Source organism: Populus alba, chromosome 14, assembly GCF_005239225.2.
Source record: "Populus alba chromosome 14, ASM523922v2, whole genome shotgun sequence".
Classification (NCBI taxonomy): domain Eukaryota; kingdom Viridiplantae; phylum Streptophyta; class Magnoliopsida; order Malpighiales; family Salicaceae; genus Populus; species Populus alba.
This window is the reverse complement of record NC_133297.1, coordinates 21101661-21128870: the sequence shown is the minus strand read 5'-3', so window position 1 is coordinate 21128870 and position 27210 is coordinate 21101661. Positions and strand designations below refer to the sequence as shown.

The following is a 27210-nucleotide window of genomic DNA, read 5'->3' as shown; positions in this document are numbered from 1 at the left end:
CTGGGATCTCGATCCGATACAATGGACACCGGAATCCCATGAAGTCGAACCACCTCATTTATGTAGATTTTGGCAAGCTTGTCCACCGAGTCGGTCATCTTTATAGGCAAAAATAGTGTGGATTTCGTCAACCGATCTACAATGACCCATATCGCATCATTTCCTTTCCTCCCTTTGGGAAATCCTGACACAAAATCCATAGTGATCATCTCCCACTTCCATTCTGGAATTTGTAATGGTTGTAATGGTCCCACAGGCCTTTGGTGTTCAACCTTGACTTGTTGACATATCCCACACTTTGACACATACTCAGCTATTTCCCTTTTCATATTAGGCCACCAATAGAGATGTTTCAAGTCTCGATACATCTTAGTGCTGCTAGGATGCATGGAGAACTTGGACTCATGTGCTTCTTGTAGAACCATTCGTTTGACTGTTTCGTCATTAGGCACGTACAGCCGTTGTCCCATCATCAAGGATCCATCATTCGCCACTCGGAATTTCATTTCTACCTCGGCCTCCACATTCTTCCTAATCTTGGACCCCACCTTGTCATGGAATTGGGCATGTAGTATCTGTTCTCGATACGTTGGTCGCACCAATAATTGAGCTACTAACCCACCTCCTGCATTAATTCCCAAATCTGCACCCATCTCCTTCAATTCTGCCAGTTGCCGCTCCTTTCCCACTGTTAAGCTTCCCAAGGAGGCTTTATTTTTGCGACTGAGGGCATCTGCCACCACGTTTGCTTTCCCCGGGTGGTATTCTATGGTGCAGTCATAATCCTTAATGAGCTCTATCCACCTTCTTTGTCGCATGTTCAACTCCTTTTGCGACATCAGATACTTCAGGCTCTTATGATCAGTAAAAATTTAGGTTCGAGACTCATACAAATAGTGTCTCCATATCCTCAAGGCAAATACTACAGCAGCCAACTCTAGGTCGTGCACTGGGTAGTTCACCTCATGAGTCTTTAATTGCCTTGATGCGTAGGCGATCACCTTCCCATGTTGCATCAAAACACACCCCAATCCCTTCCCTGAGGCATCACTATATACCACAAAACCCTCGATCCCTGAGGGAAGGGTTAATACTGGAGCAGTGGTGAGCCTCCTCTTCAATTCTTGGAAGCTTTTCTCACATTCTTCCGACCACACCCACTTCTTATCCTTCCTAGTTAGCTGGGTCAAAGGGGTTGCAATCAAGGAAAAACCTTCGATAAATCTCCGATAGTATCCTGCAAGTCCCAGGAAGCTACGTATTTCAGTGACCGAAGTTGGCCTTTCCCATTTCAAGACTGCCTCGACTTTTTGGGGGTCAACAAAAACACCTTCGGCTGAAATGACATGTCCCAGAAACGTCACTCTCTTCAGCCAAAATTCACATTTACTCAGTTTTGCATATAGCTGGTGATCTCTCAAGGTTTGTAAGGTTTGTCTCAAGTGTTCTTCGTGCTCTTCGAAGGAATTTGAGTACACCAGTATATCATCAATGAACACCACCACAAACTTATCCAGGTATGGTTGGAAAACCCGATTCATCAAATCCATAAAGAGGGCTGGGGCGTTTGTCAACCCGAACGGTAGCACCAAAAATTCATAGTGTCCGTAACGAGTTCTAAATGCGGTCTTTGCTACATCCGCTTCTTTAATCTTCATCTGATAGTACCCTGATCTCAGATCTATCTTTGAAAATGCCCTCGCTCCCTTTAATTGGTCGAACAAGTCATCTATCCTTGGTAACGGATACTTGTTTTTCATTGTTATTTTGTTCAACTGTCGATAGTCAATACAAAGTCTATGGGTTCCATCTTTCTTTCTTACAAATAGGACTGGTGCTTCCCAAGGAGAATTACTGGGCCGTATAAACCCTTTGTCTAATAATTCCTGTAATTGAGTCTTTAACTCGTTTAGTTCTGCTGGAGCCATTCGATACGGTTGTTGAGCTATGGGTGGGACTCTAGGAAAAGTGTCTATAGACACCTCTACCTCTCGTTCTAGGGGTAGTCCTGGTAGTTCTTCAGGAAACACATCTGGGAAATCCTTCACCACAGGAATATCCTTTAATCGTGGACCTTCATCATCAGAGTTTAAGATGTATGCGAGGTATCCCATACATCCCTTTCTTAAAAGTTTTTGGGCTGTTACCACCGATATTAAAGCATTCAGTTTGAGAACTCTCTCTCCTTCAAAAATCATTTTCTCGCCTTTAGGTGTTTGGAAAGTAACAGTTTTAGCATAACAATCTATTAGTGCCTTGTATTTACTCAACCAATTCATGCCTAGTATTATGTCAAAATCATGCAGCTCTAAAGGAATCAAGTCTACTTTTGTTTCATACTCGGATAAACTAACCCCCACATCCACATATACAATATTTGTTTCAACCATGTTTCCCATTGGAGTTCCAATTACAAATCCCTTCTCTACTATTTCTACTTCCTTTCTCAATTTAGTGACAATTCTCTTAGCAATGAATGAGTGGGTGACACCCGGATCAAACAACACATGCACATTAAAATCATTCAATAGTAGTGTACCTGCCACCACATCCGATGCAGCCCTGGCCTCCTCCTGTGTCAGGTGGAAGACCCTCCCCGGGGTCCGATCATTTTGTGCCCTCAGCTTCCCTCGACTGGAGTTTGCCCCTGATTGAGAAGATCTCACTGGCCTATTAACGGTGACTGACTGTTGGTGGCTCTGAGTAAGCTGTCTATAGCTCTGCACTTGTCCGGTGTTCTGTTTGGGGAAGTCCCTCTTGTAATGACCTCTACCACCACAGAAATGACACCCTTGACTAAGATACTGGCAGTTCCTCCACCTATGAACCTCTCCTCTGCACACAAAACATCGCCCAGGGGAAACTGAGCAGTCCTCAGGGTGTTTTTGTCCACACTTTACACAAAAAGGATAGTCCACACCCTTGCGGTCACCGGCCCTAGTAGAAATGTTTGCCCTCGAGTGCGACTGTCCAACCATCACTCTCCCACTTGACTGCTGGTGAGGCAGTAATATCAAACTCCCCTTCTTTCCGTACTGCTCAAACACTCCACTTTTTCCTTTCTTCGGGTGCGGTGGTCTGCCGCTGAAATAATCCCCATCTCTCTTTTTGCTTATACCCTGATACCCACCTTGGCTTTCTCCAATACACGCCTCCAGAGCTTGTGCAGCCTCAATCAACTCCCTTACCGATTTAAATCGCAAAGCGATCAATCCTTGTCTCAAATCTTGTCGTAAACCATCTCTCAACTTTTCAATCATATGTTCCTCTGTCGGCACATAATGTGGGGCGAACAAAGAGAGGTCATGGAATCTCCTTTCGTACTCCAATACTGACATATCACCCTGTCTTAATGCCAAGACCTCTTGTTCCTTCACCTTGCGATGATACTTGGAATAAAACTGATTCTCAAACTCTATCTTGAAGTCACTCCAAGTTAGTGTCTCAGTCGCACGCCTCAGCTGAACCGTTTCCCACCATGTCATGGCCCTATCAGACAGTAACTGGGTTGCACAATTTACCCTCAAACCCTCGGGTATGCTTGTTTTGAATCATTGTCTTCTCTACCTTCCTGATCCATCTTCCAGCTATCTCTGCATCTTGCTCCCCCATATACGGTTCACGGCCCATTTCCCTCATACTCTTGACTAGTCGCACCAGTGGCACCACATTATCCATGGTCATGCTAGTCATAGGGGTTGCTGGTGGAATCTGCGTGGTGGGAGTTGTTTGTGCCGCTGAACTAGCCATGCCCTCCATCACTGCTTTAACTATTTGTATAAGGAATCCCACATCTACATATTGTAGGGGCACACCAGTTGGAACAGCAGATGGTTGTGCTTCTGTTCTTTCTCGCTGCTCTGTTGCAACGGGGGGTGTTCCCTCTGTCTGATTAGGCCTCGAGCCTTCCCCCGCCACCGTATCTTCCCCCTGCAAGGTTTCGGGTGGTATTATCGGAGCATGAGATGCCGTATCATCTAAGGGATCTTCGTCTTGCCAACCTTGGGCACCTCGGTTCATGCCCCTCCTTTCTAAGGAGGGCGGCTCAGTTCGTGTCCCTTGTCGGGTGCGTACCATCCTGAAATTCATCGCAACAACACATTTATTAATGATCCTCAGGATCCATACCAAGTGCTCTGATACCAACTGTAACAACCCGGCTTTCCAAGCCCAAAACAGAGTAAATTTTTTTTTTATATATATATATGCATTCAATCCACATGGTGCCGGCAATCAATGAATCTAAATCATCACATCATCAAAATACAATCCATACAATCAACATTTCATTTCAAAGTGAAACTTACACAAACATGTAATATTAAGGTTGCTTGATTTGAAGTTCATATTAAAAATATATACATAGACATGAGTTTGCAGTCTTATCCTACTAATAGTCATCACAATTTTAAACAAAAATGATCTAATAAAAGTTATACATTCAGTACATTGATCCATACAAAATACATTGTGATTTAAAATACATCTACATAATTCCTTGCAAAAGTAGGTTCCCGTGTATCGGGTTTCCTAGACATCTCGTTGGTGTGAAGTCCCTGCAGCAGTACAAACATTTAAGAGAATGCAAATACTTAATAATAATAATAATGGTAACTAACGGTTTGGCAATTAAATAAAGCATTAACAATTATAATTTCTTCATGTATTTGCTATAACAACTAGTAGTACATTTAGATACTCAAGTTTTCGGATGCCATTCGCCAAAACTAGCCATTCATTTGTCCCAGTCATCCATCCGGATTCCATGGCGAAAGCTGCGTTGCTGCCGATCCCAAAAATCGGCAGCAGAAACTGCATTGGTGCCGATCAAGGAATCGGCAGCGAAAACTATGTCGCTGCCGATTTCTGTATTGGCAGCGAAGACTATGTCGCTGCCGAAAGCTAATCAATCTTTAATCACATTTAAGCGTTCAATCAAATCTAATATTGGTTCTAACAATATGATAGTACTCAAGTTAAAATATTTCAAGATTCAACGTAAGAAAAAGAAAGGTGCAAGTCACCTACCTGCTCCACCTGTGGGTCATTCCTGTCTTGATGATGGTCCAATCCCGACCGCACCACCTAAGACATCAATGGTCACAAATCAACACAGTTGTATTTATTTTACTTTTGAATCATATTCATCATCACACTTATTTCAAGAGTTCATATGTTCACATTCAAGTGTTCCATATTTTACACCATCATATCATGAAATTGTTACTAGCATTTAAGTCATTCCTGCCTAGAAGGCTTATTGTAGAAATCGGCAACGAGAACTGGTTCGCTACGGGCTGCCCAATTTGGCAGCTAGAACTGGTTCGCTGCGGGCTGCCAGTTCGACAGCAACAACTGTTTCGCTGCCGGCAGCCCGTTCGGCAGCGAAAACTGCATCGTTGTTGGTGCCACAGTTTCGCTGCAGGAAGTTCAGTTGCGACAGCGATACAGAATTTCGCTGCACAACACACAATTCGGTAGCGAATATCAATTTGTTTGAGGAGGTTCGGTTGCGGCAGCGAAACAGAATTTCGCTGCACAATACACAAATCGGCAGCGAATATCGATTCGCTGCAGGAGGTTCGGTCGCGGCATCGAAACAGAATTTCGCTGCGCAACACACAAATCGGCAGCGAATATCGATTCACTGCAGGAGGTTCGGTTGCGGCAGCGAAACAGAATGTTCGGTTTTGGCAGCGAATATCGATTCGCTACAGGAGGTTCGGTTTCGGCAGCGAAACATAATTTCGCTACGCAATACACAAATCGGCAGCGAATATCGATTCGCTGCAGGAGGTTTGGTTTCGGCAGCGAAACAGAATTTCGCTGCACAACACACAAATCGAAACCATCAATTTCAGCACATAGTTCTTCAACAAAATTCCAGCAATAACATCACAGCAGAACACATTAAATTTCATCAACAACATCACAGCAAAACACATTAATTGCAGCAACAATCATCACAGCAGAACACATTAATTCCAGCAGCAACATCACAGCAGAACACATTAAATTTCAGCAACAATCATCACAGCAGAACACATTAATTCCAGCAGCAACATCACAGCAGAAAACATTAAATTTCAGCAACAACATCACAACAAAACACATTGATTTCAGCAACAATCATCACAGCAGAACACATTAAATTTCAGCAGAACACACACACACATGCATGCTGGCCTACCCCATAGCTAAAGCCAGCCCTCTACCATGATTTGTTAGATGTTTTGAAATTGACTTTATTTCACTTATGTTTGCTAGTTCTCCTAGTTAATTTCAGTTTCCTTCATAGCTGGCTTAGGTCTTAGATCAATTTTTCTTAGGGTTTTTCTTCTTCATTTTCGTTTCTGATTTTAAGGAGAAGAGGAAAGGGAGTTTCATGACCCATACCTTCTGAATTTAACTAAGTATGAGGAAGGTTTGACACTATTTTTTTCTCTTCAGCTGCTGGTTCTCCTCCTTCTTCTTCCTCTCACGTTTTCCAGCTCTCGTTTTCCTCCTCTATGCAGCTGCCCACTCCTCTCTCAAGGTCTTATCTCTCCCTCACAAGTTCACAAGGCAATCTCTACTGGTTTGATTCACGTTTCTGTTGTGAAAGGGGAAGGGAAGAAGGGCATGCAGCTGCTGGTTTGGGAAGAAGATGGATCATTCTCTCTCCCCTCTTTGTATTTATACTACCCATCAAATGAAATGGGTTGTTTGGGGGTTGGTTTAGGTGTGTTCTTATCCTTATTTGGTTTATCTAAAAACCAGTTTTACCCCTCCCTCCTAACTCTGCGTCACTGTTGATTGAGAAATCGGGAGCGAAAACTGCATCGCTGCCGATTTCTGCTTCGGCAGCGAAAACGGCGTCGCTGCCGATCCAGAAATCAGCAGCAGAAACTGTGTCGCTGTTGATCAAGAAATGGGCAGCGAAAAACTGTGTCGGTGCCGATTTTTGTATCGATAGTGAAGGTTGCGTCGCTGCCAAATCCAGAATCGGCAGCGAATACTGCGTCGCTGCCGATTTCTACATCGGCAGCGAAGACTGTGTCGCTGCCGATTTCCGCATCTGCAGCGAAAACTGCATTCATCATGGTCTCTCTCTCTCTCTCTCTAAATATGTATATATATATATATATATGTATTTTTATTTGGGTGTTTACACTTCAGAATTGGAAATTTGTTTCCAATGCAGATGCTACATCCAATGCTCGTATGATTGTTTTTTGGAATCCTTCCATTGTTTTTGTTTGTTTGATTTCTTCCACTGCTCAAGCTCTACACCTTTCTATTCATAGTTTGATTTCTCATTACAACTTTCAGATTACCTTTGTGTATGGATTCCACTCTATTTCTGCTAGAAGATCTTTATGGGAGGATTTGTGAGGTTGGAACTCCTCATGTCCCTGGATGATTCTTGGTGGTTTCAACTCTGTTCTTTCTTTTGCAGACAAGCACAACGGTGAACCGGTTTCTTCTTATGAAACTTCCAACTTTCGTTAATGCTGCCTTAATCTTAGCCTCCAAGATGTGAACTATACTAGTTGTCATTATAGCTGGACCAATGGTACTGTGTGGAGCAAACTTGATAGGGTTCTGAAAAATCCATATTGGTCTTCTCTTCAATGTTTGACTCATGTTCACTTTGATCCCCTTAGAGCTTTTACATATCATTCTCCTTCCAAAGTTAGCCTAGATCATCTTACACAATGCAGATGAAATTTTAAGTTTCTTAACATATGGGCTACCTATGACCAATTCCTTGATGTGGTCTCCTGCCATTGGTCTTTTGATCTTTATAGCACTCCCATGTATATTTTGTGTCATATGTTAAAGCTTCTAAAGAGACATCTTAAGGATCTCAATCAGCTACATTTTAGCCACATTTCAAAACATGTTTCGTGTCTTGAAACTGAGTTAGCGGATCATCAAATATCCATGCATCATGACAGAGATAATTACCTTTTATTGGCTCAGGAAAAGCTTCTTCGTTCTAAGCTCTCACAATTAAAGTTTGTAGAGAAACAATTTTTCAGCCAAAAGATTAAATACAGGTTGAGGTACCAAGTTTTTCCATGCTCTGATGAATCGCAACCATAGAAGGAATTTCATTCCAGCCATTATGACTCCATATGGTCGGCAAAGCTCCTCCTTGGAGGAAGTTGGATTGGTCTTTGTCAACTATTTTCAACAGCAACTTCGCACGTCCAACCTAACCATCCCTCTTGATAGTGCGGTTGTCCAGAGTGGTCCATGTCTTTCAATTAGTTCCCACGATCTCCTGTTATCTCCTGTCACTCATGAGGATATTCGGAAGGCTGTGTTCAGTATAGGAGATGATGACAAAGCTCTTGGACCTGATGGTTATTCTTTCCTTTCTTCAAGCATGCCTAGCACATAGTTGAAGCAGATTTCTGTGTTGCTGTTCAAGATTTCTTCATAACAGGTCGCCTCCTTTGCCAGGTTAATCACTCCATCATTGTGTTGGTACCTAAATTAGCTAATGTTACATCTCCATCAGACTTCAAGCTTATTTCATGCTGCAATGTCATTTATAAAGTCATTACAAAGATTTTGGCTGGCCGGTTTACTCATGCACTTTTAGATATCATTAGTCCCGTGCAAAACGCTTTCTTGGGTGGAAGATACATGAGTGATAACATCAATCTTATTCAAGAGTTACTCAGACATGATGGAAGGAAGCGTTCCTCTCCATGATGCCTGATGAAGGTGGATTTCAGGAAAGCTTTTGACTCTGTCCAATGGGTTTTTCTGGAAAATCTCCTTAGACAGCTTGGGTTTCCAAACCATTTTGTTTCCCTTCTAATGCAGTGTGTATCCACAACCACATATTCTATTGTTATGAATGGTGATCTTTATAGGTTCTTCTAGGGTTAAAGTGGAGTTTGTCAGGGTGATCCTTTTTGTTTTCCTTATCTCTTCATTTGTGTATGGAATACTTCTCCAGGATGCTTAAGATAGCCTCTCAATAAGCTTCTTTTCGGTTTCATCCCAAATGCCAGTCTCATAGTCTTACGTATCTTACTTTTACAGATGACATCCTCCTCTCCTCAAGGGGGTGATGCTCCCTCAATCAAATGTCTTTTTCAACAACTTCATTTATTTGGTCAAACTTCAAGACTGGTCATTAATCCACAGAAATCTTCTATCTTCTTTGGAGGAGTCCGAGATGCTTATAGGCAAACCATCCTTTTTTAATTAGGTTTCCAGGCAATACTCTTTCCCTTCACTTACTTAGGGGTCCCTTTGAGTCCCCACCGATTGTTAGCGCAGTCAATTTACCCCTCTACTATATGCCCTGGAGTTGACAGTTCAAGGCTGGATATTTTGGTTAAAGCATCTATCGTTATACAAGTTCGGCTTGAGCTTTTCTTCAATCTGTTGCTCTTTGGGAAAGTTCACTTTTTGGTTGAACATTTTTCCTCATGCCCAGAGATTGTCCTTACCAAAATCATCAGCATCTGCAGGAATTTCTTATGGACATGGGACACCAGGAGGAAGGGCTCATCATTAGTTGCATGGAAATTTCTTTGCCTTCTTAAAATGGAAGGAGGTTTGGGCCTTTTTTATCTTAGAGCTCATAACAGAAGCTTCCTTGCTAAACAACTTTGGAACATACATCTTAAAACGGATTCAGCATGGATTTGTTAGGTGTATCATTTTTATTTTAGCAATGTTGATGAAATTTGGTTTGTGGCAGGCCTAATCAGCATTCATCATCCACCACTATGAAAATCCATTCTCTCTGTTCGGTTTTTGAGACCTTCTCTTGCATCGTTATGGAAGCACAAGGGAAAGTATCCAACTGCTGACCAGTTAGTCTACTACTACAAGCCCTTTTATAGCTTATGCCTATCAATTCTTAAGACCTGTGGGTTCAACAATATCCTGGTATAGGGTGGTTTGGGAGCACTGGTCCTTACTGAAATATAATTTTATTATATGGTTGGCTGCATTGGGTAAACTCCACACTCGGGATAGATTACGATTCATCCCTATTGATCTAACATGTGTGTTTTGTCATCAGGAAGAAGAATCCCACATGCATCTCTTCTTTTCTTGTGGATGGCCACGTCAGTTGTGGTCTTTGATCAAATCTTGGTTAAGGATAACCAGGAATATGAACTCTTTGTCTAGTGCTCTTTGTTGGCTGCACCCTAAGAAGAGAAATATGGCAGTTTGTATGAGAAGGGTTTTGATAGGCATTGTGGTTTCCTCAATTTGGGAGGAACGAAACCGCAGAATTTTTTATTGGTACTGTCTAGGAATGCTAATGACAATCTTCAGAAGATTCCAAGTCTTATTCTCACACATCTTTCACTTTCATGGAAGGGATCAACTCTCTCTTAAATGTTGGTTGATGGCACTCAAATGAAACTGCTTCTTTCTGGTTGGCTTCTTGCTCCTGCTTCTGTTCTGCGTGTCTGCATGTCCAATGCATAAAGGAATGAGTGAGGTTTTTTGCTGGTGGGCCCTTCTATTCCATTTTGTATAAATACTATTAGTCCTGTTTATGTAATTATCTATAGTTTTTGCAATTCTTGGTTATCTTAGGCACCTTCAAGATTTCGGTTCCTAAATTAATTGTAAGATTGGCTTCATTGTTTTGTTCTCTTATGCTTGTTGGGAGCTTGTTCCCTCAAACTTATTTTTATACTATCGTATATGTTGGTCATCTAGCTTACGTAAATTTTGAATATATAAAATTCTTACATTTGAACAAAAAAAAAGGCTATATTTTTCACATTTAGTTTTCTTCACAGTGCACAAATCTTTTAAACATTTAGCATAAAAAGGTACCTGTTTATATAACATCCAAAAAGTATATTGATCCTTACCTATTTGAAAGTTTCAAAGATTTCAGAGTTGTGATTGACTTTTTCTTTGTTTGGTCATTGACATGAGGAAAATGGAAGTATTGGCGGGGAATCAGTCTTTTCTTTGCAATGTTCAGATTCAACCCCTTTCTTACTGTAAACACCCAAACAAAAATATATATATGTCTATATATATATATATGTCTATATATATATTTAAAGAGAAAGAGAGAAAAGAAAAGATGGTGAATGAATGCAGTTTTCCGCTGCCGATGCAGAAATCGGCAGCGACGCAGTTTTTTCGCTGCCCGATTCTGGATTGGGCAGCGACGCAGTTTTCGCTGCCGATGTAAGAAATTGGCAGCGACGCGCAGATTTCGCTGCCGATGCAGAAGTCGGCGCAGCGACGCAGTTTTCGCTGCCGATGCAGAAATCGGCAGCGACGCAGATTTCGCTGCCGATGCAGAAGTCGGCAGCGACGCAGTTTTCGCTGCCGATTCTGGATTGGGCAGCGACGCAGTTTTTCGCTGCCGATGCAGAAATCGACAGCGACGCAGATTTCGCTGTCGATGCTGAAATCGGCAGCGATGCAGTTTTCGCTGCCGATTCTGGTTTGGGCAGCGACGCAGTTTTCGCTGCCGATGCAGAAATCGGCAGCGACGCAGATTTAGCTGCCGATGCAGAAATCGGCAGCGACGCAGTTTTCGGCTGCCGATTTCTCAATCAACAGTGACGCACAGCTGGGAGGGAGGGGTAAAACTGGTTTTAGATAAACCAAACAAGGATAAGCACACACCTAAACCCACCCCCAAACAACCCAATTCATTTGATGGGTACTATAAATACAAAGAGGGGAGAGAGAATGACCCATCTTCTTCCCAAACCAGCAGCTGCATGTCATTCTTCCCTTCCCTTTTCACATCAAAAACGTGAATCAAACTAGTAGAGTGTCTTGTGAGCTTGTGAGGGAGAGATGAGACCTTGAGAGAGGAGTGGGCAGCTGCATAGAGGAGAGGAAAAAGAGAGCTGGAAAACGTGAGAGGAAGAAGAAGGAGGAGAACCAGCAGCTGAAGAGAAAATAATAGTGTCAAACCTTCCTCAAACTTGGTTAAAATCAGAAGGTATGGGTCATGGAACTCCCTTTCCTCTCCCCCTTAAGATCAAAAAAGCGAAAATGAAAGAAGAAAACCCTAAGAAAAATTGATCTAAGACCTAAGCCAACTATGGGGGAAACTGAAATTAACTAGGAGATCTAGCAAACAGAAGTGAAATAAAGTCAATTTCAGAACATCTAACAATTATGGTAGAAGCTGGCTTTAACTATGGGGTAGGCCAGCATGCATGTGTGTGTGTTCTGCTGGAATGAATGTGTTCTGCTGTGATGTTGGTGCTGAAATTAAATGTGTTCTGTTGTGATGTTGCTGCTGGAATTAATGTGTTTTGTTGTGATGATTGTTGCTGCAATTAATGTGTTCTGCTGTGATGTTCTTGCTGGAATTTAATGTGTTCTGCTGTGATGTTAGTGCTGGAATTTAATGTGTTATGCTATGATGTTCTTGCTGGAATTTAATGTGTTCTGCTGTGATGTTAGTGCTGGAATTTTGTTGAAGAACTATGTGCTGAAATTGATGGTTCCGAGTTGTGTGTTGCGCAGCGAAATTCTGTTTCGCTGCCGCAACTGAACCTCCTGCAGCGAATTGATATTCGCTGCCAATTTGTGTGTTGCGTAGCGAAATTCTGTTTCGCTGCCGCAACGGAACCTACTGCAGCGAATTGATATTCGCTGCCGATTTGTGTGTTGCGCAGCGAAATTCTGTTTCGCTGCCGCAACTGAACCTCCTGCAGCGAATTGATATTCGCTGCTGATTTGTGTGTTGCGCAGCGAAATTCTGTTTCGCTGCCGCGACTGAACTTCCTGCAGCGAATTGATATTCCCTGCCGAGTTGTGCGTTGTGCAGCGAAACTGGGGCACCAACAGCGATGCAGTTTTCGCTGCCGAACTGGCTGCCGCCAGCGAAACAGTTGTCGCTGCCGAACTGGCAGCCCGCAGCGAACCAGTTCTCGCTGCCGAATTCCTACAATAAGCCTCCTAGGCAAGAATGACTTAAATGCTAGTAACAATCTCATGTTATGATGGTGTAAAATATGGAACACTTGAATGTGAACATATGAACTCTTGAAATAAGTGTGATGATGAGTATGATTCAAAAATAAAATAAATACAACTGTGCTGATTTTTTACCATTGATGTCTTAGGTGGTGCGGTCGGGATTGGACCATCATCAAGACAGGATCGACCCACAGGTGGAGCAGGTAGGTGACTTGCACCTTCCTTTTCTCTACGTCGAGTCTTGAAATATTTTAACTTGAGTACTATCATATTGTTAGAACCGATATTAGATTGTTGAACGCTTAAATGTTGATTAAAGATTGATTAGCTTCGGCTAATGGCATCCGAATGGATGGCCGGGACAAAAGAGTGATTAGCTTCGGTTAATGGCGTCCGAAGGGATGGCCGGGACAAAGAATGATTAGCTTCGGCTAATGGCATCCGAATGGATGGCCAGGACAAAGGAGTGATTAGCTTCGGCTAATGGCGTCCGAAGGGATGGCCGGGACAAAGAATGATTAGCTTCGGCTAATGGCATCCGAAAGGATGGCCGGGACAAAGGAGTGATTAGCTTCGGCTAATGGCATCCGAATGGATGGCCGGGACAAACAAGTGATTAGCTTTCGGCTTAATGGCGTCCGAAGGGATGGCCGGGACAAAGAATGATTAGCTTCGGCTAATGGCATCCGAATGGATGGCCGGGATGAAGGACTGATTAGCTTCGGCTAATGGCATCCAAACGGATGGATGGCCGGGATAAAAGAGTGACTTCGCTGCCGATTCTGGATCGGCAGCGACGCAGATTGCGCTGCCGATTCTGGATCGGCAGCTACGCAGATTTTCGCTGCCGATTCTGGATCGGCAGCGACGCAGATTTCCGCTGCCGATTCTGGATCGGCAGCTACGCAGATTTTCGCTGCCGATTCTGGATCGGCAGCGACGCAGATTTCCGCTGCCGATTCTGGATCGGCAGCTACGCAGATTTTCGCTGCCGATTCTGGATCGGCAGCGACGCAGATTCCGCTGCCTGATTCTGGATCGGCAGCGACGCAGATTTTCCCGCTGCTCATTGATTCTGGATTCGGCAGCGACCCAGATTCCGCTGCCGATACAGAAATCGGCAGCGACGCAAATTCCGCTGCCGATTCTGGATCGGCAGCAACACAATTTTCGCTGCCGATTCCTTGATCGGCAGCAATGCAGTTTCTGCTGCCGATTTTGGATCGGCAGCGACGCAGCTTTCACCATGGATGGCCGACACAAATGAATGAGTAGTTTTGGCGAATGGCATCCGAAAACTTGTGTATCTATATGTACTACTAGTTGTTGTAGCAAATACATGAAGAAATTATAATTGTTAATGTTTTATTTAATTGCCAAACCGTGAGTTACCATTCTTATTATTATTAAATATTTGCATTCTCTTAAATGTTTGTGCTGCTGTAGGGACTTCACACCAACGAGATGTCTAGGAAACCCGATACACGGGAACCTATTTTGCAAGGAATTATGTAGATGTATCTTAAATCACAATGTATTTTGTATGGATCAATGTACTGAATGTATAACTTTTATTAGATCCTTTTTGTTTAAAATGGTGATGACTATTAGTAGGAGAAGACTGTAAACTCATGTCTATGTATATATTTTAATATGAACTTCAAATCAAGCAACCTTAATATTACGTGTTTGTGTAAGATTCACTTTGAAATGAAATGTTGATTGTATGGATTGTATTTCGATGATGTGAGGATTTAGATTCATTGATTGCCGGCACCATGTGGATTGAATGCATAAAAAAAAAAAAAAAAATTTATTGTTGTGTTGGGCTTGGAAAGCCGGGTTGTTACACTTACCCTTAGAGATTAACTCATCATCTTTCTTATAAGGTTCAAGAGTGGGTTTTTCAATAACCTTACCACTGTGAAGAGTGATGACTGATTTGACTTGATTCATGTGATAGCTTCCAGAACTACTTGCATTTGCATTGTATTGCCTCTTAGGATTTTGCTATGGTTGAGATGAAAACTTACCTTTCTCTTGAAAACTAAGAGCCAATGTGAATTTTGAAAGAGTATCTTTAAAATCTATCATGCTTTAAGCAAGTTGAGTGTGGATTGTCGCCTGCTTTTCAATAAATGTATGCAATGTTTCCTTAAAATTTCTTCTAGGAGGTGGAGCATAAAGAGATGCATATTCATGAGAATTTTGAAAATTATGGTGTTCTTGAAATAGTGGCTATGAAGTTTGTGCATTATTGTTACCACTCTTCCAACTGAAATTTGGGTGATTTCTCCAACCAAGGTTGTATGTTTGTGAGTATGGGTTATGATTGGGCTTTTGAAAACTGTTTAAAGCATGGACTTGTTCTTGGAGGCATTCCTTGAAAAAAGGCAAAGTTGGACAGTCATTAGTTGCATGTTCATTCATTTCACAGATTTGACACACAATGTCTTGAACAAATTTTAATTGACCGCTCTTTTTAAATTCAAATGCCTCGACTTTCTAGCTAAAGATGCAAATTTAGCTTGGAGGTCATGATATTCCCTAAGATTGTATGACACGACCAAAAGCTTGATGTCTCTTCCCAAGTGCAGGAGTGTCGAAGTAATAAATAACCCGGCAAGACCGGAGTCGAACCACAGAGAGGTTAATTGTATAAATTATAAATAACAAGACAACAACAACAACAACAACAACAACAACAACAATAATAATACTCAGTACGTGGCGTTGTTATACCTGAGAATGATCTAAAGATCGGGTCACAGGTTTCCAGCCTATATACTGACTTTATGAAAAGATCAAAGATATATATTATATAATATAAACAGAATGTAAATAATAATAATAATAACAATGATAATAATAATAATAACAGAAGATGAAGAAATTAATGAGAACTTTGGAGATAAAAGATTAACGTAAGGATTAAACAATGATAAAAACAAATGTCAAGGTTAGAGGATCCACTAACGGTACTTCAAACAAGTATAAATATAAACTCTTATTACTCAATTGGAAACCACACATAAAGGAGGTTCCCATCAGATTATAAATTGTTAACATGATTACATTAGTTTATCTTATTCGAATAAAAGCTAATACTTGTAAATGTTGGCAGGCATTCATGATTATAACTTATGTTAACAACAAATCAAGTCCCTTTCATAGCTCAGGTGTCGGTTATACCATACAGTATGGGCTATGAAAGTACCAAGTATTTGCTTGTACCAAGTGTTATACAACATAAATCTAGATTAACATTTAACAAGCAAAAGTATTAAAAGTGAACAAGATAACAAATATAAAACATGTTAGTATCCAACGTTAAGGTCCATGTTAAGTTTATATTATACTTATTCTACACCGATTAGTGTACCCTTTTCACCTTGACATAATTAACTTAGCTAAACATAATGAAAGAAAGAAACATAAATGAACAAGGTAAGAACATAAATGAGAAAGAAGTTAACTAAGTAAAGGAAAGGAAATTAAGTGCATAAACTTGATATTAATGAAAGCAAAACATAAGCAATACAAAGAGAGAAAGCAAGAGCATGATCTTGATCTGAACACCAAGATGCCTCAATACATGGTAAGTGCCTCCTTTTATAGGCCAAAATTTGGAAACTATTGATTTGTTGACTAATTGATGAGTGGGTGGCCACATCTTGACTAGATAACAATCCTTATCTTCTTGTCTGATCAAGACATCATTGCTAACATCATAATTTGCCCAGAATCCTCAAGAATGTTCTAGGAAATTGTCTCAGATTTCCAACAAAAAAAAGATGAGGTCATTTGGACTTCTAGAACTCAAGATATGGGCTGAACACTAAATAGTGTTTGGGCTGCAGGACAGCTTCGGACTTCTTCGTTGTTCCTTCAATTTGGACTTCAAAACGACCTTTTCAAATCTTGGGCTCCCATGAAAGTTGTAGGCTTTTGTCTTACCTTTCCATCCATATAAAGTGGACCTAAATCCGAAATCTAGAGCTCCAGATATGATCCAATTACCGAGCAATGTTCCGGTTTGGACTGCACCGACATCTCTTTTCTAAGTTTGGCCATCTCTTTGTCCTTTAACTTTCAATGCTTAAACTCATCAAATCAATCCTTTTATTTATGTGATAGTCCTGCATTTAAAATGAGCATTTACCATAAATTAAGGTATCTTATAATATCAAAACTTGTTATTATAAAACATGCTTTAGTTTAAGGAGTTATTGATACTTCAAGTGCAAAATGATGATATAAACCTTGATAAACATGCACTTTTAAGTATTAATCACACCCCCCAACCAGCTTATTACTAGTCCCTAGTAATCTAAAGCGTTAAAATAGAGAAACAATTTGCAAGTTCACAAAGCAAGACATTCATCATTTCAACTTCCATTAATCTATCCAGATAAACAACTCTCATTAAATTTATATTCCTGCTTCATACTTCGTAAACAAGATATTAATAATCCTTCTTTTGTGTGCTCAATGAAAACATAGATGATGGGCTTTTGTTGGAGAAAACAATATTATGTTCAAAATGTTTAAGGTGAACTTCCTTGGTTGGGATTTTTTTTGCTTCTTCTTTTTTTTTTTTTTCTTTTTTTATTTAATATATACACATACAACTTAAAAACACAAATGTATCTTTTAACGCCATGTAACGAGTTTTAAGGCTAATGACTCCCAGACCAGTTGACTTTAGGGTATTAGGTGTTAAACACCCCTTCGGGCTTAATTGCTTAGGTTAGGGAGGCTACGAAACCAAACTTATCCACGTTTTATTATCATCAATACTAATCCTTCTTTTTTTTTTTCTCCTCTTTTTTTTTCTTTGCAAATTATATACTAATCCTTTTCCCTTAGTTGTTACCATTCAACAAAAGAAGCATAATTAATGTAATAATCCAATGTGCAACCCACAATCATATGTTAAAGTGTGTGTGTGAAATGAAGGTTTAATAATACTTGTTAAATGAGTATAGGAGCAGAATCAAGTGATAACAATGTGAGAGTTTTTGTAAACCTGAATATTTCAAGAAGTATTATGATAGACCTTGGTAATGAAACTTACTAAGATGCGTCTCTAGAGTCAATAAAATTGATTCCATACTCTGCCATCCTAATAACAATTTTGTCAAATGGTTTTAATAATAGCAAAAACAGTTAGCAAGTTAGTTTTTTTTTTTTTTTTTTTTGAAGTACTACCCTCTCCCCCAACCAAAATACGAGACATTGTCCTCAATGTTCGAAGGTAGAAAGATAGAGTATAGAAGACATACACCTGAAACAGCGAACAATGACAAACCTGAAATACACTTAAACAAACATAAGAAATAACAAAACAAAATAATATGTTATTAATAAAACCAAAAGACACAAGTTTTCACAGATGAAGGCTCAAATCTAATCTAAGCTTTTTACGGCTTTCCTTAGTTGACCAATCTAGACGACTCATGCAGGGATCAATGACAGGGATGAAAGATTGTAGTTGGTCAATCAATTGTTCAGCAGTAGCAGCAGAGATTATGATTCGTCGTGCCGAAGATGTTAGAAATTCCTGTTCCACAGCTTGATCAAGGAAAGACAACAACTTATCATAAAAACCATTAACATTTAACAAACCTATAGGTTTATGGTGAATGTGCAGTTGGGCCCAAGATGAAATATGAAAGATCTCTTCCAATGTGCCCAGACCACCTGGTAAGGCAATGAAGGCATCAACATGGTTAAACATGGTATTCAGTCGATCAGACATTGTTGGGACCTGTAGTTCTTCTCCAATTGTTTTTCCAATGATGTCCCCATTTGCTAAAGCTTTGGGGACAACCCCCAAAACTTGACTGCCTCCTAAAAATGCAGCCATTGACACACCTCCCATTAACCCAAGGCTGCCTCCCCCATACACTAAATGAATCTTTCTCTCAGCTAGTACCCGACCAAGATGATTTGCTGATTCTAAAAACTCTTTTTTTCTTTCCCAGAACTGGATCCACCGAAAACACAAATATTTCTTATATGATGACTTGAGGAACCTGCCATTTCTACACACTTCTATATTTGATGAATATATGGGATGAGTAGAAATGAAGGGAAGGAAGAGAAGAATTTATAGATGAAAAAGTGAAAATGCAATCATACCACCTATATGTAGGTCAGCTGTAGTCTCACAAAACTCTCTCTCTCTCTCTCTTCTTTATTAATTATTTATTTTGAAAAAGCATGTATGTACAGGTAGTTGTGATTGTGGCTCACATCTTCCCTTGGTTTTACGTCCAAGAACGGCTTAAACGCCCTCTATGGGTCGGGGATAGGCTTCCCATCCAGTTTTCTTAAAAACTGGCAAACAGGGTCTTTTTTAGTCAGATTCCCAAGACTAAGTCGATCATGTTCTTTATGGAATTGTGGCCATAAATCATGAATTACACGATGCACATCTCCACTAGGATGCGTCTCAAGGGTCAACAAAAGATTATCTAAAGACCCCTTACTCAGGCCATCCTTAATGAATTGTATTTTATCTTCACGGTTTACAGATACCATTCCTAAAGAACGACATGTCATATTACAAGTCCATCTGGCACATCGATGACAGACTTTCAGTCGTTTTGCACGACGTTTCTTTGCAAAAAGTGCTTTTACCTGTTCCAGGCATGTGTGAAATGAAAGAAATTGGATGACTCACCTGATAATCGAACCTTTGCTTCAATTAACCAACGGATATCTTTCAGGAATTCCATGATTCATTAACAACCTCAAATCTTGCACACCTAGCACGGTAAATTTTATTAATCGCATTCTGAGGCAGAGCGGGAAAATACCTTTTCAACTTTTCAAGAGGTGGTGTCCATTTTAAAATTAGAATTGGGGAAAATATTCAAAGAAGGGAGAAAGAGCAGAGAATTGTACAAATATATACAAATATCAGTTTATTTGGGAAACTGAAAGAACCGACTTTAAGAGTCACGGAGTACCGTTATCCGCCATTTGACCGAGGTGAGAGACTAGCAAAACAAAAGTCACACTAAAAAGCAACAAAAAAAATGTGAGAAAAACAAAATAATCAACCTTTATCAATAAGATTATTCAAACCAATGGATTCATTTTCACTAGGAAACTCATCAAAGTAAGCTTTTAAACGATGTTCATTTACCTTCAAAAACATTGTCATTCTTTGGATTCTCAATATCAAAGGGCCCCATAAGGATACACATGTTTCAAAATAAATGGACCGCTCCATCTTGATCTTAGTTTTTCAGGAAATAAATGGAGTTGAGAATTATAAAGCAAAACTTTTTGACCAGTATCAACTTTTTGACAATTTTTCACAAGTTTTGCAGAATGCATGTGTGTCCTTGAACATGGTGGGCCAATAAAATCCATTTTGTAAGATTTTTGCAGTTGTCTCTCTTGATGAGAATTGACTCCCACATGCTTCAGAATGACAAAGTTTAATGACATTACTTACCTCATTGTCGGGAATGCATTTTTGAAATATTTGATCAGGACAATTTTTGAATAAGTAAGGGTCATCTAAGTAAAAGTTCTTCACTTCGTTCAAAAACTTTCCTTTGTCTTCGGTACTCCAGTGAGCTGGCAAATCTCCTGTTGCAAGAAAATTTATATTTTTAGCAAACCAAGGCATTGAACTGAGAGAAAGTAAGGATTCTTCAGGAAAGTAATCATCGATTGGTGTGATGTCAGATATCAAATCTGTTGTCACTCTTGACAAAAGATCGGCATCAATATTTTCGGTGCCTTTTTCATCCGTGATTTCTTCCTGAGAATAAATCATTTGCAAATCTTCATATTCATCCAACTCAATTTTACTCAAAGTAGATTCAAGTTGATCATGAACTAATTCTTCAATATGATCTACTTCTTGTAAATCATTATCATCTCCAGGCTGCTTGCAAACGTTGAAAATATTCATCTCTAATGTCATGTTTCCAAAAGATAACTTCATGAGTCCATTCCTACAATTAATCAATGCATTAGAAGTTGCAAGAAACGGACGTCCTAAAATAATAGGAAATGAATTACATGCTTCAACAGGTTGCGTGTCCAAGACAATAAAATCCACAGGATAAATGAATTTATCGACTTGTACTAACACATCTTCAATTATTCCTCTAGGCACTTTTACAGATCTATCGGCGAGTAAAAGAGTTACAGAAGTTGGTTTTAACTCACCTACATTGAGACTTTGAAAAACTGAATATGGAAGTAAATTCACACTAGCTCCAAGATCAAGTAAGGCTCTTTCAATTTTATGTTCTCCAATAAAGCAAGAAATTGTAGGACAACCAGGGTCTTTATATTTCAAAGCATTATTGTTTTGAAGAATGGCACTTACTTGTTCGGCTAAAAAGGCTTTCTTTTTCACATTCAGTTTTCTCTTCACAGTGCACAAATCTTTCAAAAATTTAGCATAGGAAGGAACTTGTTTAATAGCATCCAACAAAGGTATATTGATCCTTACCTGTTTGAAAATTTCAAAGATTTCAGAGTTGTGACTAACTTTCCTTTGTTTGATCATGGCATGAGGAAATGGAAGTGCTGGCGGGGAATCAGCCTTCTCTTTGCAATGTTCAGGTTCAACCCCTTCCTTACCCTCAGAGATAGACTCATCATCTTTCTCACAAGGTTCAAGAATGGGTTTTTCAATAACCTTACCACTACGAAGAGTGATGACTGATTTGACTTGATCCATGTGTTGGCTTCCAGAACTACTGGCATTTGCATTGTATTGCCCTTTTGGATTTTGTTGTGGTTGGGATGGAAACTTACCTTTCTCTTGGAAACTGAGAGCAGATGTTAATTTTGCAAGAGCATCTTTAAAATCGGTCATGCTTTGAGCAAGTTGAGTGTTGATTGTCTCCTGCTTTTCAATGAATGCATGCAATGTTTCCTCAAAATTTTTTCTAGGAGGTGGAGCATAAGGAGGTGCATATCCATGAGAATTTTGAAAATTATGAGGTGCTTGAAACGGTGGCTGTGAAGTTTGTGCATTGTTTCTATCACTCTTCCAACTGAAATTTGGGTGATTTCTCCAACCAGGGTTGTACGTTTGGGAGTATGTGTTATGGTTGGGTCTTTGGAAACTGTTTAAAGCATGGGCTTGTTCATGGAGGCATTCCTTAAAAGAAGGCAAAGTTGGACAATCATTTGTTGAATGTTCATTGGTTTCACAGATTTGACACACAATATCTTGAACAGATTTTAATTGACCACTTTTTTTCAATTCAAGTGGTTCGACTTTTCTAGCTAAAGATGCAAACTTGGCTTGGAGGTCATGATCTTCCCTAAGGTTGTGCATACCTCCACTAGATGTATGAGGTTGAGTTTTACTTGGTGCCTCATAAGTACCTGTGGTGTCCCAATTTTGAGCATTTTCGGCTAGCAAGTCTAGGTACTCCATTGCTTCATTAGGGTCTTTATCTTCGAAAGTTCCATTGCACATCAATTCAACCATTTGTCTATCTCTAGGTGTTAAACCTTCATAAAAATGTGAAACCAATCTCCATGTTTCAAAACCATGATGTGGGCAAGTATTAAGCAAATCTCGATACCTATCCCAACATTGGTAAAATGTTTCTCCTGGTTTTTGAGTGAAAGTGATGATTTGTCTTTGGAAAGAGTTTGTTCTGTGAGATGGAAAAAACTTCTTTAAAAATTGTTGTTGCATATCATCCCAAGCACGAATGGATCCGGTCTCAAATTTTTGTAGCCATGTTTTAGCTTTATCTTTTAATGAAAAAGGAAAAAGCTTTAATCGAATGGTGTTCATGCTACAATTTGAGTCATTATAGGTATTACAGACCTCCTCAAATTCCCTTAAATGCAAGTATGGATTTTCTAAGTCTAAGCCATGAAAAGATGGTAAAAGTTGAATAATGTCTGGCTTAAAATTAAAATGACATGCATCAGGAGGGAAAACTATGCATGAGGGTGCACTTGTTCTTGTGGGATTCATGTGGTCTCTAAGTGTTCTCATACGGTTATTCTCATTATTCTCATTATGAAGTGATTGATTATCTTCTTCGGCCATATTTTTCTGAAAATGATGAGGATACCCTACAAAGTCTACCACTTAATGTACGTGACCAAACTCTCATGCACGTGTAAGAAGAGAATAAAAGCAAGAAAAGAAAATAGAAGAAAAAGAAACAAAACAAAACAAAGGAAACAAAAATAGATAAAATGAAAAGTGAAAAGAGAAAATAAATTAAATATTATAATTTATACAAGAATTTACCTCCCCGACAACGGCGCCAAAAACTTGACACGACCAAAAGCTTGATGTCTCTTCCCAGTGCAGGAGTATCGAAGTAATAAATAACCCGGCAAGACCGGGGTCGAACCACAGAGAGGTTAATTGTATAAATTATAAATAACAAGACAACAACAACAACAACAACAACAATAATACTCAGTACGTGGCGTTGTTATACCTGAGAATGATCTAAAGATCGGGTCACAGGTTTCCAGCCTATATACTGACTTTATGAAAAGATCAAAGATATATATTATATAATATAAACAGAATGTAAATAATAATAATAATAACAATGATAATAATAATAATAACAGAAGATGAAGAAATTAATGAGAACTTTGAGATAAAAGATTAACGTAAGGATTAAACAATGATAAAAACAAATGTCAAGGTTAGAGGATCCACTAACGGTACTTCAAACAAGTATAATATAAACTCTTATTACTCAATTGGAAACCACACATAAAGGAGGTTCCCATCAGATTATAAATTGTTAACATGATTACATTAGTTATCTTATTCGAATAAAGCTAATACTTGTAAATGTTGGCAGGCATTCATGATTATAACTTATGTTAACAACAAATCAAGTCCCTTTCATAGCTCAGGTGTCGGTTATACCATACAGTATGGGCTATGAAAGTACCAAGTATTTGTTGTACCAAGTGTTATACAACATAAATCTAGATTAACCATTTAACAAGCAAAGTATTAAAAGTGAACAAGATAACAAATATAAAACATGTTAGTATCCAACGTTAAGGTCCATGTTAAGTTTATATTATACTTATTCTTACACCATTAGTGTACCCTTTTCACCTTGACATAATTAACTTAGCTAAACATAATAAAAGAAAGAAACATAAATGAACAAGGTAAGAACATAAATGAGAAAGAAGTTAACTAAGTAAAGGAAAGGAAATTAAGTGCATAAACTTGATATTAATGAAAGCAAAACATAAGCAATACAAAGAGAGAAAGCAAGAGCATGATCTTGATCTGAACACCAAGATGCCTCAATACATGGTAAGTGCCTCCTTTTATAGGCCAAAATTTGGAACTATTGATTTGTTGACTAATTGATGAGTGGGTGGCCACATCTTGACTAGATAACAATCCTTATCTTCTTGTCTGATCAAGACGTCATTGCTAACATCATAATTTGCCCAGAATCCTCAAGAATGTTCTAGGAAATTGTCTCAGATTTCCAACAAAAAAAAGATGAGGTCATTTGGACTTCTAGAACTCAAGATATGGGCTGAACACTAAATAGTGTTTGGGCTGCAGGACAGCTTCGGACTTCTTCGTTGTTCCTTCAATTTGGACTTCAAAAAGACCTTTTCAAATCTTGGGCTCCTCATGAAAGTTGTAGGCTTTTGTCTTACCTTTCCATCCATATAAAGTGGACCTAAATCCGAAATCTAGAGCTCCAGATATGATCCAATTACCGAGCAATGTTCCGGTTTGGACTGCACCGACATCTCTTTTCTAAGTTTGGCCATCTCTTTGTCCTTTAACTTTCAATGCTTAAACTCATCAATCAATCCTTTTATTTATGTGATAGTCCTGCATTTAAAATGAGCATTTACCATAAATTAAGGTATCTTATAATATCAAACTTGTTATTATAAAACATGCTTTAGTTAAGGAGTTATTGATACTTCAAGTGCAAAATGATGATATAAAACCTTGATAAACATGCACTTTTAAGTACTAATCATTGTACATACCTCCACTAGATGTATGAGATTGAGTTTTATCTGGTGCCTCATATGTGTCTATAGTGTCCCAATTTTGTGCATTTCAGCTAGCAAGTCTAGGTACTCCATTGCTTCATCAGGGTCTTTATTTTCAAAAGTTCCATTGCACATCAATTCCACCATTTGTCTATCTTTAGGTGTTAAACCTTCATAAAATTGTGAAACCAATCTCCATGTTTCAAAACCATGATGAAGGCAAGTATTAAGCAAGTCTCGATACTTATCCCAACAATGGTAAATGTTTCTCCTAGTTTTTTAGTGAAAGTGGTGATTTGTATTTTGAAAGAGTTTGTTTTGTAAGATGAAAAAACTTCTTCAAAAATTGTTATTACATTTCATCCCAAGCATGAATGGATCCTGACCTAAGATTTTGTAGCCATTTTTAGCTTTATCTTTTAATGAAAAAAGATAAAGGCTTTAATCTGATGGTATTCATACTACAATTTAAGTTATTATAGGTGTTACAAACTTCTTCAAATTCTCTCAAATGCAAGTATGAATTTTCTAGATCTAAGCCATGAAAAGAAGGTAAAAGTTGAATAATGTCTGGCTTAAAATTGAAGTAAGACGCATTAAGAGGAAAAATTATACATGAGGGTGCACTTGTTCTTGTAGGATTCATGTGGTCTTTAAGTGTTCTAACTCGGTTATTCTCATTATGAAGTGATGATTATCTTCTTCAGCCATATTTTCTAAAAATGATGAGGATACTCTACAAAATCTACCACCTAATGTATGTGACCAAACACTCATACACGTGTAGAAAGAGAATAAAAGGAAGAAGAAAACAAAATAAAATAAAACAAAACAAAATAAACAAAAGTTAGATACAAGAAAAGTGAAAAGAGAAAATAAAATAAATATTATAATTTATATAAGAATTTCCTTTCCGACAACGATGCCAAAAACTTGACAGGGCTAAAAGATTGATGTCTTATCCCAAGTGCAGGAGTGTCGAAGTAACAAATAACCAAGCAAGACAGGGATCAAACCACAGGGAGGTTAACTATATAAATTATAAATAATAATAATAATAATAGCAACAACAACAACGATGATGATGGTGGTGGTGGTGGTGATGAGTTAAAGAGGACTTTGAGATGTAAGATTAATGTGAAGATTAAACAATGATAAAAACAGTTGTCAAGGTTAGAGGATCCACTAATGGTATTTCAAATAAGTATAATATAAACTCTTTTTATTACTCAACTGGAAACCACACACAAAGGAGATTCCTATAGGATGATTTGTCATTAATAGCTCATTATAAATTATTAACATAATCATATTAATTACTTTATTTAAGTAACACCAAACTTTTAAATATTTTCAAGAATTTATGATGCTAACTCATGTTGACAACAAATCAAGTTCCTTTCATAGCATATATGTAGGTTATACCATACGGTTGACTATGAAAATGCCAAGCATTTATTGTACCGAGTGTTACATAACACAAATTTAGATTAACCATTTAATAAGCAAGGTATTAAGAATTAATAAGATAAAAATATAAGACATGTTAATAACAAGTTGTTTAGGATATAATCATTGAAGTTCATATTGAGTTTATATTATACTTATCCTAACACCATTAGTAAAACCTTTTTCACCTTGACATAATAAACTTAGCTAAACATAATGAAGAAAATAAGCATTAATAAACAAGAGGGGAACATGATTATATAAGTATAATAAAGGAAATGAAAAGCACAAACAAGGATATTAAGGAAAATATAACATGGAATAAAACTTGAACATTACAAAAAATAAAGAAAAAGATCAAGATCAAGATCTTGATCTGAACAACCAAGATGCTTAAATGCATGACATATACCTCCTTTTATAGGTCAAAATTTAGAACTATTGATTTGATGACTAATTGTTGAGTGGGTGGCTACATCTTGACTTGGTAACAATCCTTATCTTCTTGTCTGAACAAAACATCATTGCTAATGTCAGAATTTGAATAGATTTTCATCATGAAAGTTCTAGGAAATTGTCTTAGCTGTCTCAACTTTCCAACAAAATAAAAATTGGTGTATTTGGATTTCTAGAACTCGAGATATGATCTAATAACTGAATTGTGTTCCAGTTTGGACTAAACCAGTATCTCTTTTCTAAGCTTAGCTGTAAATCCTGAGAAAAAAAAAATCAAGGCTGGATGAAATTAAAGAAAATAAACTAAACTAAAAAGAAGTGGGGACAAAAAGAATACACTTAAAAAAATAG

General features: G+C 38.6%; 1 protein-coding gene across 1 annotated transcript in view; it reads right to left on the bottom strand.

Moving 5' to 3' along the window:
* The window catches only part of LOC140954481 (uncharacterized), a 32375-nt gene extending 9961 nt beyond the window's left edge, over positions 1–22414 (bottom strand). Inside the window, exons 1-5 of the mRNA XM_073404192.1 lie at positions 22261–22414; positions 21962–22043; positions 21553–21737; positions 20770–20958; positions 20408–20544 (exon numbers count right to left, since the gene is read on the bottom strand). Of these exons, the coding sequence (XP_073260293.1) occupies positions 20408–20544; positions 20770–20958; positions 21553–21737; positions 21962–22043; positions 22261–22414 (747 nt within the window). The remainder of the gene's footprint in view (positions 1–20407; positions 20545–20769; positions 20959–21552; positions 21738–21961; positions 22044–22260) is intronic.
* Between the last annotated feature and the right edge of the window lie 4796 nt (positions 22415–27210).